This window comes from Triturus cristatus, chromosome 6 (genome assembly GCF_964204655.1).
Source record: "Triturus cristatus chromosome 6, aTriCri1.1, whole genome shotgun sequence".
NCBI lineage: Eukaryota > Metazoa > Chordata > Amphibia > Caudata > Salamandridae > Triturus > Triturus cristatus.
In genome coordinates this window covers 501,709,208-501,721,375 of record NC_140589.1, presented here as the reverse complement: position 1 = coordinate 501,721,375, position 12,168 = coordinate 501,709,208, and the positions used below count along the sequence as shown (strand labels likewise).

The following is a 12,168-nucleotide window of genomic DNA, read 5'->3' as shown; positions in this document are numbered from 1 at the left end:
AGTATTGCATTGCACATGCAACACCATGCGTGTCCACAATACAATAATATAGCTAGGCCTTAGTTATATTTTGGGGCACGGTATACCGCGGTAACTTTGTGGCATACGGTGGTACATACCGATGACAAACCAGTATATAAATGAGTAATGGTTGTTTTAAAGTAAATGAAAAGGCAGCCATATTGTTTTTACTAGACTTTGGCTGTGTTCTCTGTTAAAGCCTTACATATAGGTAAATAGTAGATTTTATTATAGCTCCCTACCTACCATCACTTAATTAAAGTGGTACTAGGCAGGGACATTTATTTCTATTTTTATTTACATATGTGAAATAGGTTTATGGAGTACTGCTCTAATACCTAATAACTACTGTATTTTTTAGGAAATTTTTACAACTTTTTTAAAAGTTGTGCAGTATTTGCACAGTATTTCTTAAGTATTTCTCCTGCACTCTGTACTCATTTTGTTACAGAATTAAATATGTTAGAAAATGTAAATACAATGTTCTACACAATGTTTGTGAAATATAGTGTATTACATTTTTATACATTTTTTAATTATATTTATTTATTTTTAAGTACCACAGTACTTCCTAGATAGTAACAAAAGTTACATTTAAAAAAACAAAATATATACACTCATAATAATTTTTTCCTACCTATTACCACTTTACTGGAAATAGGTATGGAAAAAACATAAAATCCAACACTTACCTATATCTAAGGCCCTAAGCCAGAACACTGGCAAAATGGCCTTAAAACAACATGACTACCTTAAACTTTTATAAAGGCAGTCACTAGCCAATCCGATAATGACTTGTCATCGTCATGTACCATGTTGACAGGTATCACTAAGTTCAAATGCCTTATAACTTAAATAATACTTCCTCATCTCACCTGCAGTATCCAAAATGGATCATCTGCGTACCATAATGTATAATCCTGCAAATATTCATGTTTATGGAAAACGCATTGGTGTAAAAACGTGTATTGGGACCCCCCTTTTATCTTTGCACCTCCTTAACAATTCACAACAAAAAATTACATCATCACTAAGGGGTCGATTCCGATCCTGTTTTTTTTTTTCCGGTACGACTCGTATCCGTATTTTTTTACGTACGAATCGTACAAGTCCCGTACAAACGGCGAAGTACGATTCGTACGTGAAAAATATATACCAATCGCCTGGGGAAAAGTCTACGAGACGTCCCCGGACAGTTTTACATACAAATCGTAAAACTGAAGTCCGAGCGCGCAAGTACGATCCGTACCGCCCGTCCGAAAACACAAGCGCATGGAAAAGGCTCCGTACGGAGCGAACTTTGTACGAGCCCTACCCCGAGTACACTTGTGCCTGGGGTACGAGTCGTATGGCCCCCCAGCCTCCCACCCCTCCCGCGTATGTCCGCACCGTACCCCCACCCCCCGTATGTATGGCACGTACACCCCACCCCCGTATGTATGGCGCGTACCCCCCACCCCCGTATGTACGGCGCATACCACCCACCCCCCGTATGTACGGCGCGTACCCCCCACCCGTGTATGTTCGCACCGTACCCCAGGCGTACCCCCCACCCGCGAATGTTCGCACCGTACCCCAGGCGTACCCCAATCCTTGCGTATGTACGGACCGTACATACACGATGATTGGGTTACGCCTGGGGTACAGTGCGAACATACGCGGGTGGGGGGTACGCGCCATACATACAGGGGTGGGAGGTGCGCGCCGTACATACGGGGGGTGGGGGGTACGGTCCGTACATACGGGGGGTGGGGGGTACGGTCCGTACATATGCAATGTTGGTGTACGCACCGTACATGATGACACGTACGATGTGGGTGATGGTGTGTACGTCGCGTAGTGGGCCCCCTTTTCCTCGTGCATCGCAGCGTACTTAGCTTTTCCGGCGCTTTTTGGCTCCCCTAAAAATATAGCCGTGCGGAGTGCTGTAGGTACGAATCGTACTTGCTGATCCGTAAAACTCTGCCTAACTCCGTGCGGACGTCGCGTACGCGCTGTCCAGGATCGGAATTGTAGGTATTTTTTAGCCGTACGGTGTTTTTTACGATTCGTACGGAAATGGTATTTCTGTACGAATCGTACTTGCTGGTTTGTACGGTGGAATTCCCGGGTACGAGTCGTACGGACAAAACGCTCTGTACGACCATTTGTACCCGGGTTTTACAGGTTCGGAATCGGCACCTAAATGTAGAAAATTCTATAGGTCTGGAAAGTTTTGTGGTGATTCAGAATTTACAAGGAAGCAACAACTGGGAATCCTAACTACAACTACAGAGTGGAAATGAGATTTAATTTTCTACTTATTGCATTTGTTACATATTTGTTTATTGACTTACATTAACATGTGACCATAAATGTGTTTTGTAGTAATTCTGAAACTTTGCATATGCAGTCTAGTTTTCTTTTGGGGGGGGCGGGGGGGGGGAGCTTCCTTGCAACTTTTAGTAGTGTTGTGCTACATATGAAGCCCAAAGTGAATGAAAGGCAAATATTGTTGTTATAAAAATTTAGATTATTACTTTTCAGGTCTCGCCTGAGCCAGCGCATGCGCTACTCTGGTGAGCCATTTTGTAGCTGCTTCAAAAGTGCTACCTTGCCGGCCACCAGCTTGCTATTACGTACACAAGCGCGCGCGACATGCACAGCACTTTTTCCCGTCGCGCGCGCACCACTCGTATTTTATTTTTATTTCATTTTTGCGACTTGGCTCTCTCTATTAACTGAGTCTCGAAAGTCTCTTCTCTCTATTCCTTACATGCCAAATCGCCCCCTCCAACTCCCGAATCAGAAGGAAATATTCAGAATTTTGACTTTTCCGCTCGTCTCCCGTCAGAAGCCTTGAAAATACATAGGCGAGGTAAACCGGAAAGGATAGAGCTCGATTCCCATTAGAGAAACGTATCTCTTAGGCTTCCCTAGCAACCACGCACCATCAAGTGACACGCACGTCAGGTCACAGGCTGAGCGTGATCTCCGAGTCGCTGTTCCGAATACATAACCTTTCAGTTAGATGGTGTTTCTGCCTCCATTACGCATGCGTAAGCCATTTTATGCGCATGCACGTATGTAACGATCGCCTGTTTATGTCAACATTTTATGCAAATTAGATGAAACCTAATATATAACTGGGTTCACTAGCTATGGGTGGCTTTAATACGTCTCTGCTATGTGGCTTGAGGTGGCGATCACTTGCCTGAAAAATGAATGTGTAGAGAAGGAAAGAACGGGGTTTGCACAGTGCAAAGACTTGGTGCAAATTTCAGTTGTAATTGGATGGAACTTTTACTCAGATTTAGGCTTAACTGCATCAACAGTTCAATAGTATAGCTATAACAGTGAACATACATGCCAACATTCTGAAACAGAAACTGGTCCCTTAATCGTGTTTCTGTTTTCATAAGGCATTTCTGAAAACGTGTTTTCTTTTTTTTTACATTTATGAAAACAGGAGCTTTCTAATCGCTCCTGGCAATCTGGCTGTGTGTACCACACATTCATTCTCTGTGTTAAAAAACCTTTTTGTGCATCTGAAATATAAATTAAAGGAAAAACATGCCTCTGGTTGCCAGTGTAACTTATTTGAAGGGTGAACTAGTAAGTTAATTCACTTTCTGCAGAGATCAGATAAGAGAACTTCCAGCAGGGGGGGAAAGTGTGTGTGGTGTATGATTCACCCAACTAGACTTGCAGTTCAGAAGTGCCTAAGGAGTGTGTCTGCCAGGCTGCACACTGGCCTTGAGAATGTATCCTCCAATTGTTCCGGTAAATACTGTGTGCTTGGCTCACCCAGACGCTTGCACCAGCAAGACCAGAGAAGAAAGTGAAACACCTATTTCCTCCTGCAAACAGGCCGAATATATGCTGTTACGGGTAAATGTTGTTGATTTAAGCGTCAACAATTTCCATCTGGCTGGGGAATTCTGGGTGGCTAGAAGAGCAAAGAGCAGGGAAAGCCAATGACTGCTCTCCCTGGTGTCTATAGACATCCTGCACTGTGCCCACCAGCGCATGCTGCCCGCTCTGACCAGTGAGTAATGTACATGAGTAAGGTGTCTTGCCAATGATTTTACCACAGCGGGTGCGCCGACAGTTGACACACTCAGTGGCAGACTTGACCAGTGACTTGCAACAGATTGTCCGAAAAACAACCAACAGCTCCAGATCCTTGTGAGCTGGGGCCCGTTACTTAGTGTTGTTTATGTTAAGCCCACACTCTCTCTCATTGAATGCTGCCAGAGCTACACCCGTCTCCTACAATGAGAGGCTGCCAAAGAAGAGATTATTTTTCCCTCCCAGAAACAATGTATCATCATCAAGGCTCAAGAATAGTCTCAGTCACCATAGCAACAAGCCTTGGCATAGCCAATAGGTCTCGCCTTTGGGACCTTATAAGTGTTTAGCCATGCAACAGTTGATGTTGTTGCACCAAGGATATTGTGCTGCATAACTAAATACTTATAAGGTCCCAAAAGCGAGACCTATTGGCTATGCCAATGCTTGTTTTCCTATTGGCCAATTATCATGTCCTTCATATTTTAATTTGTGTAGCTCACTGTTAGGTTACTTTGCCATTTTTGTTGCACAACAGTGCATAAGGAAGATGGTTTTTGTTTGGCTTGTTGGGCACAGTTTTATTTTGTGAGCCAGAGAGCATGCAAAGAAAACGTATGTAGATTAAGATGTATTTTATTTTTGTATATATTTGTTTATTGGTTTTTAGTAGCATGTGACCATAAATGGGTCTTTCAGTTTTTCATGTAGGAAATATTAAACTTTATACATGCAGTCTAGTTTGTTTGTTGGGCTTCCTTGCTACTTTTAGTAGTATTGTCCTACATAGGAAACACCACCAGATATCACTAAGTTTAATTGCCTTATAACAGATTAACCACTAAACCACTTTGGTTGCCACATAAAAAAGGATCATCTTCATACTATATTCTATAGTCGGGTAATTTTTTGTGCAAATCCATACTGTTGTTTTTGTGCTATGTATGATGCAAAAAGTCCATGTAAAATGCATTGGGGTCAAAATCTGTTTTAGGACCCCCCTTGTAACTTTGCACCCCCTTGATGAATCTATGGAAAACTTTCCATTATCTGCAAATGTAAAACGAGAAGTCCCTATCTCTGGCTACCTTAAGCATAATTACAGAGTGTCAACACATCATGTAATTATTCATATGTTTTTATTAGAACATTGGAATTTTGGAGCTCTATTGAAGACAATCGAGGTACAGGCCTTTTGTTCCAACATTACAGTGCTTGTATTTCTCCCTTTGTAATTATTCAATTACTTGCTCTTTATCTTCATTACTTTTTAGTCCTGATTTTCTTCGTCACAGTCCTAACAATATAAGGTTTTTCCCAGTAACACTGGCATGATTTAGTAATCCTAGCAATTTGTTTTTTTATTTCTTCTCTCTAGGGATGATATCCTTAAATATAAACCTGGAGTCCAAATTAAAAAGTCACTCACCTTGGATAGCGCCCCTTCTGGTAGAGACTCTATCTAACTGCAGATTCCTCTTCTTTTGAATATTTCCCAGGCATAAGACTGGATCCGGAAACGTTTTCATAGTACCGCTGTGTGCTGGAAGGTGGCGCTGTGTAGCTCCGCACTGATTCTGTTCACTCCGGAAATGATGTGTGGGGCCTATAAAAGCGCCACTCTTGCGAGCTGACATCTGTTGCTTTCAAGACTGTCCATGCCTCCAGATGTGGAGGCCCAAAAGCAAATCAATATATCAGTGTGAAGATTCTGAGACGCAGGAACTTATTAAAGTATAGAGTCAAATCACAGAAGATGGAGGATGGGGGCGTCGGTGAGAAATCTGCAGCTAGCTAGAGTCTCTACCAAAAAGAGCATAACCAAAGGTAAGTAACATGTTCTTCTGATAGAGATTTCTAGCTGCAGAGTTCTCACCTTTTGAATAGATAACAAAGCAGTACCTAAGGGATCAGGACTGAGGATGTACTCAAACCAGAAGGTCCTGCAGGACTGAGCAGGCAAAATGCTCTTCTCGCCGGACTTGGCTGTCGAGACAATAGTGCTTTGTGAACATATAGAGGGATGCCCACATTCTGGTGCATCAGCAGATCCTCCTGGAGGGGCAGCCTGACGCCGAGGAATTCTGGATACCATACTCTCCATGCCCAGACTGAAGCCACTCAGATGACATGCGCCTGGTCAGTCCTGATCGTCTACAGGAGCCCTGAGTTCCACTCTATGTGGAACGTGGCTCCTAGTGAGAGAAGACTTGAAAACTCCAGCACACAGAAATGCTGACATTGCACCCTCTCTGTGGTGGCAAATAGATTGAGCCATGGTACTCCCCATTTGCGGAAGAGACCTTGTGCACCTCGAGGTGTAACTGCCACTTGTGATCTGCTAGGCATCGACGGCTGAGTTTGTCCATCAATGCATTGAATGATCCTGCCAGGTAGTTCACCACCAGAAACACTCCTTGGTGGTACAGTCATTTAAAGAGGCATTGAGCCTTCTGGCAGAGGGCCCAGAACCCCACTCCACCCTGCTTGTTGCCATACCAGATGGTGGTGGAGTTGTCTGTAAGCACCATAACTAGCCTCCCCTTGATAGACTTTCAATGTCAATCGGACAGCTGGCAGTTCCGTAAGGCTGATGTGGAGCCGGGCCTCTGCTAGAGACCAGAGTCTTTTGATCTCCACCTTTCCCAGGTGTCAGTTTTAACCCAGAAGTAACGCATTGGTCAGCACTGTCAGTGCTGGGTTTGGTTGGCAGAGGGGTCTGCTGCTGAGCCATATCTTGGTCCAATTACCACCATCGTAGTCCCCTTCGAAATCTGGATGTGGTTGGAGAGGCCCCATTGATGTTGGTCACACTGAGACTTCAGATCCCACTGCAGAGTCCACATATGCCACCTGGCATGCTTGACCAGCAGGATGCAGGAGGCCATCAGTCCCAGCAGCCTCAGTGTCAACCTCACTGAAACCCAGGACAGAAGCTTAAAAATTGGGATCATATCCTGAATGTCCTGGACTTTTCTTTCTGGGGGAAAGGCAGGAAACCGAACCATGTCCACAATGGCTCATTGTCTGGAGGTGGTTGAAGACTGTCTCGGGTGAACCTGCCTTCAGCAGCCAGTCACCGTTGAGGTGGGGGAAGACTAGGACCCCCTAACACCGAAGGTGTACTGCAGCTACCTCCATCATCACTTTCATGAATACCTGGAGGGGGGTTGATGAGACCAAGGGGAGCACAACAAACATAATAAATGCTCTTGTCCCACCACAAACTGCAGGCAGTGCTGATGGGCCTTTAGGACGGGTATTTGGAAATAGCCATCCTGCGGATCATCACCATCCAGTCTCCTGCATTGAGGGCAGTCACGTCCTAGACTAGTATCAGCATTTTGAATTTGCATTTCGGAAGGAAGGCGTTGAGAGGGCACATGTCTGAAAAAGGCTGAAGCATTCATCCATCTTTGGTGCCAAAAACTTGTGGGAAAAACAACCGCAACTTACTTCTGACGCAGGCGCCCTCTCAATCGCCTCTTTGGTCCAAAGGGCTTGAACTTCTTGCCATACTCTGGACAGATAATCCTTAGTCAATCGTCCCAGGGACAGTGGAAGGTGAGGTGGAGTGGTAATGGGCAAGGAGCACTCCTTCTGAACTATCTGCAGGACTCACCTGTGTGCTGTTAAGATCTGCCAACCTGGCAAGAATCGTTGGATCCTGCCTCCAATGGGTGATTGCTCCACTGAGGGAATGCTAAAGAAGTGTGGCAGTTGGGGATTCTTGTCGGTGGACTGGGTGGCTCGCTAACTTGATGGTGGAGTCAGTGAGCATTGCGCACCTGACCATGAAACTGCTGGGCACCTTGCTAATGGGCAAGGAGCACTCCTTCTGAACTATCTGCAGGACTCACCTGTGTGCTGTTAAGATCTGCCAACCTGGCAAGAATCGTTGGATCCCGCTTCCAATGGGTGTCTGCTCCACTAAGGGCATGCTAAAGAAGTGTAGCAGTTGGGGATGCTTGTCGGTGGACTGGGTGGTTCGCTAACTTGATGGTGGAGTCAGTGAGCATAGCGCACCTGACCATGAAACTGCTGGGCACCTTGCTAAGGCTGAATTGGCTGCAGGCATGGATTGCCCCTGCCGAAACCACAAAAGGAGTGGTTGGGCTAATGAGGCTACCAAGGAGGGGCAGACAAGCCCAGGGAGCTTAATGTGACCCTGCTCTCTATGAAGTGCTCCAGAGCGAAACAGGTGAGCCCCGTCAAAGGGCATGTCCATGAAGGACAATAGGATATTGCCTGAAAAACCAGTTGACCGCAGCCAAGCGTGGCGACGAATGGCAACACTGGTGCCAATTGGTCGGCTGATGGAATCAGTGGTATCCAAGCCACAACGAATTGTGAACTAGGCTGTATCACAAACATCCTGTATAGCTTAGGCTAGGACAGGTCAAAGGTCTTCCGGTAAAACTGGGAGGACTTGAGCCACCAAATCCCAAAGAACGTGGAACTAGAAGCCCAGCAGGCAACTGCCATTGGCAGACCCGAGAGTCAAACTACTCTTTTGGACTCGAAATTTGGGGAGTAGTTTGGAAAGTCCATGGATTAGTCTGACTAGTTGATGGCTGCACTACTACGCTCTTGAGAGAGAGAGGGATTCTGGGACAAAAATGCAGAGACGCTTGGGCTGATCAGTGGCATTCTGTTATTTGGCAGTTTACCTGGGGAGCTAGAACTAGGTTTTGCCCATGTCCCTATAAAGGTATCAGTGAGGGCCTCATTAATGGATAATTGGGGTGATGTAGTAGTTTGCTCCAGCTGGAGAACTTAAGTCAAGACATCGGTTTTGACCTCTGAGGTGAGAAGCTGAAGGTCAAAAGCTATGGACGCCTTCTGCATGACAACCACAAAAGAATTTCTCTCTTCAATGACAGGGCCTAGACGAGTGAGAAGGCCAGAGTCAAGAGAGGTGTTAAGGCCACTGGTGTCTAATAGGTCTTGATTTCTTTGCTTCTTCTTTGACTTACCAGAAGATTTGGAGCGCAAAGATGATTGACGCCAGGATCCTCACGTGTGACTCTAAGACCTGGAAGAGGACAGAGAACAACCTTTGGACTTGGAATGGTCATGATGTGGAGTCTTCCAATGCTTGGCGACTTAGAGCTTCACCTTGTGGTCCCATATGGCTTTCAGGTTCATTGACGTACAGTCACTGCAGGCCTTGGATTCTTGGCTGAAACTAGGTGACATGTCCCTTGCACAATGAAAGCATTTCACCAAAAACTGTCTCAAAGAGATGAAATATAGCTCTGGATCCAGGTCTGGTGATGCGTAAAGAAACGACCTGTGTCAGTGTGCGGTAGTGGTGCCTATATGGGCCCCACACTTCACTTCCAGTGTGGAACAATGTCAGTGCGAAGCTGCATGGCACCAACTACCCACACACAGAGGTACTGCTCAAAAGTTTCCGGATCCAGTCTGATGACTGGGGAATATTTAAAAGGTGAGGTTAGAAGTCTCTATCAGAAACAGTCATTATGCAATACAAACTCATTATCTTACCTATACCTGGATAATCATGTTCCTTACCAAAGAAGAAAAACACAATGTGTATCGGAATGTATAACCTTTTGAGCTATCAGGAAAGGTGGCGTCTGACTAAAAGTGCCCCCCATTAGTGAGTTAGAAAGCTAAAAAAGTGGCCCATGTTTGCAAATGTGGGCAGGTTTCAGCTTGTAAAGGCAAACTATATAAATGTTTTAAAAGATATGGACAACTGCATGGATTTGAGCTTGCTGCGGGCAATGTTTTTTTTAATAGCACCAGGGAAATCAACTGTAAAAACCGACCCAGAAGAGCGTAAAACAGGCCCATAAATAGCCCCAAAACGCCACCCCCTCCACACACACACTCACCTGTCAGACTAGTCCATCTGGCACTGGCTTACTGCCCTTAAAGGCCAATCCGACCTTGGCCTTGCCTTTGGTTCAGGCTGATTACTGAGGTGAGAGTCTTTAAAGGCTGGTATAGTCCACAGCATCAGGCTATAATGCTATACTAAAATCCTTCTGGAAAGGACTGTATGAGCAGTAGTGCCTGCTGTGAAAAATATGCAAGATAAAGCCAAGTGACGTTTTATCCACAAATCATTAACCAACCTCGTAGTAACACAGCTGAAAGGAAAATATTTCACTGATAAATCATTTCAAATAATTAAGCAGTTATTAATTGCTTGAAATAATTATTTGCTTTAGAAACTCCCTAGTGTAGTATCACACATAACCCAATTTGAGAGGGCCTACTCAGGGCTTTAAGTCAGCCAGGTCTCACTGGTGCTGAGCACCGGCAGTTTTTTAAAAGGGGCTCGGAACGGGTCTCTATCTGGCTCTGTTTTGTGCCCTGGCACAGGAGGTCCATTTTTATCCAGACTGCAGTGACAGCAGGCACATCCATGTGCGCATGCTCACACTGCTCGCTTCTCACTAGTGGAGAAGTTACAGCATGACCTCATGCCAGGAGTGCGTTGCAGGGGAAGGGAAATCCTTTAAAGAGGGTCATTGTCTCTCAGGATTTCCCTTATCTTTTTTAAACTCAGGTGCAGCAACATTGTCGTGGTGTCACCAGGGCTTTAAGTGGAAGCTTTTCCAATATTATATACAAGCCATACTTGCTGCTTATTTAGGTTATGCTACTAACTTGACAAAGCCAATAGTCCTGACTTGATGTAGGTGTGATGTTACTTGTTGTATCTTATATCTGGATGTAATGACAGAAACCGCAAAATACAAGTCGGGCGGCACACTGTGCTAAGCGCAAATCTTTAGCATACGTGTTTTTAAGCCACACCCTTAATTACATTGGTCACTCCCCTTTGAGAGACTCCCAGTTTTTTCATCCCACTTCACTTAAAGCCCTGGATCTACTCCCACTTTCAAGTCCACAGAAACAGTTGATCATTGTGAGAAAAACCAGTACAAGGACAGAGTTGTTTTTTCTCTGACAGTAAGTGACTGATCTGTAGACATGCCTGGCTGACTTCAACCATATTTATTTATTTTAGGCAATTTGTAGAGCGCGCAAATACCCCTGGGTGTCTCGGCGCCAAGGAGGGCTGAACAGAGGAAGGACTGGGAGCGAGTGAATTATTGGCTAAAGAGCCAGGTTTTTAGTTGCTTCCGGAAGGAAAGCAGAGTAAGAAAGCAGAGTGGGAATGGTCTTGATGTGAAGGGGAAGTGTGTTCCATAGTCTGGCCCTGACGATGGTGAATCTTCTGTCACCCCAGGAGGCTTCCTTGGTTATGGGGACAGAGCGCAAATATGCTGCTGCTGAGCGAAGGGGTCTACTAGGCATGTAGGAACAGAGAGTTTTTTTCAGGAACTCAGGTCCTATGTTGTGAATTGCCTTGTAGGCGATGCATAGAGCTTTGAACTTTGTTCTGCTCCTGATAGTTAACCAGTGATACTGTCGTACCACCTTGGAAATTGGTTTGGACTTGGGGATGCCTGACAAAATCCTTGCCGCTGCGTTTTGCACCATTTGTAATTTGTTAAGGACTCTTTCCTGGGCATTGATGAGTAGACCATTACAATAGTCTACCTTGGACATAACCAGCGTGCTAATAAGAGTCCATATGAGTACCTTTGATATATAACCTCTTGCTAGGTTTAACTGTCTGTCAAATGATTCTGCAGAATTTGTATATATGTAAGAATGTCGATGTACACATTGGAAACCTAACAGAAAACAACGGAGGGCTGTACAAAATGATGGCGTTAAAATTATATTCATTTACCTATCAGAGAGCTGTGACAGATTAATCACCATTAAACAAGTGATAAAAAGAGTTGATGCGGATAATACATGTACCTGCAGCAAGTACTGTTTCTTCTGTAACACGTGTGTTTTTTAAACATGTTTGAAGTGTACTAAACGCGCAGGCTTCAGTGCCAGCACCCCGCAATTTGTAGTCAGAACTGCATTCCTGGCAAGTTAATTACTTCCAGTCACAGTTTCGAAAGTGGTGACAAAACTGTGAAACAATTAGCACCTCACTAAATACTACAGAATCTACACAAAGATATGACTTACCGGAGGTCCAGGTGGGCCAGGTTTGCCAGGAGGGCCCTCACTTCCCTGCAAATGAATGTA

The 12,168-nt window shown here is 44.9% G+C and overlaps 1 protein-coding gene and 1 long non-coding RNA gene across 3 annotated transcripts in view; one reads left to right on the top strand and one right to left on the bottom strand.

Annotated features, from left to right (window-relative positions):
* Positions 1-12,168, bottom strand: part of COL19A1 (collagen type XIX alpha 1 chain) — a 2,198,704-nt gene that overhangs the window by 336,171 nt on the left and 1,850,365 nt on the right. For both annotated transcript variants that reach the window (XM_085610910.1, XM_085610909.1), the window contains exon 39: positions 12,109-12,153. In XM_085610910.1, the coding sequence (XP_085467036.1) occupies positions 12,109-12,153 (45 nt within the window). The remainder of the gene's footprint in view (positions 1-12,108; positions 12,154-12,168) is intronic.
* LOC146817329 (uncharacterized) overlaps positions 1-12,168 on the top strand; it is a 76,553-nt gene that overhangs the window by 54,887 nt on the left and 9,498 nt on the right. The gene's annotated exons all lie outside the window — the stretch shown is intronic.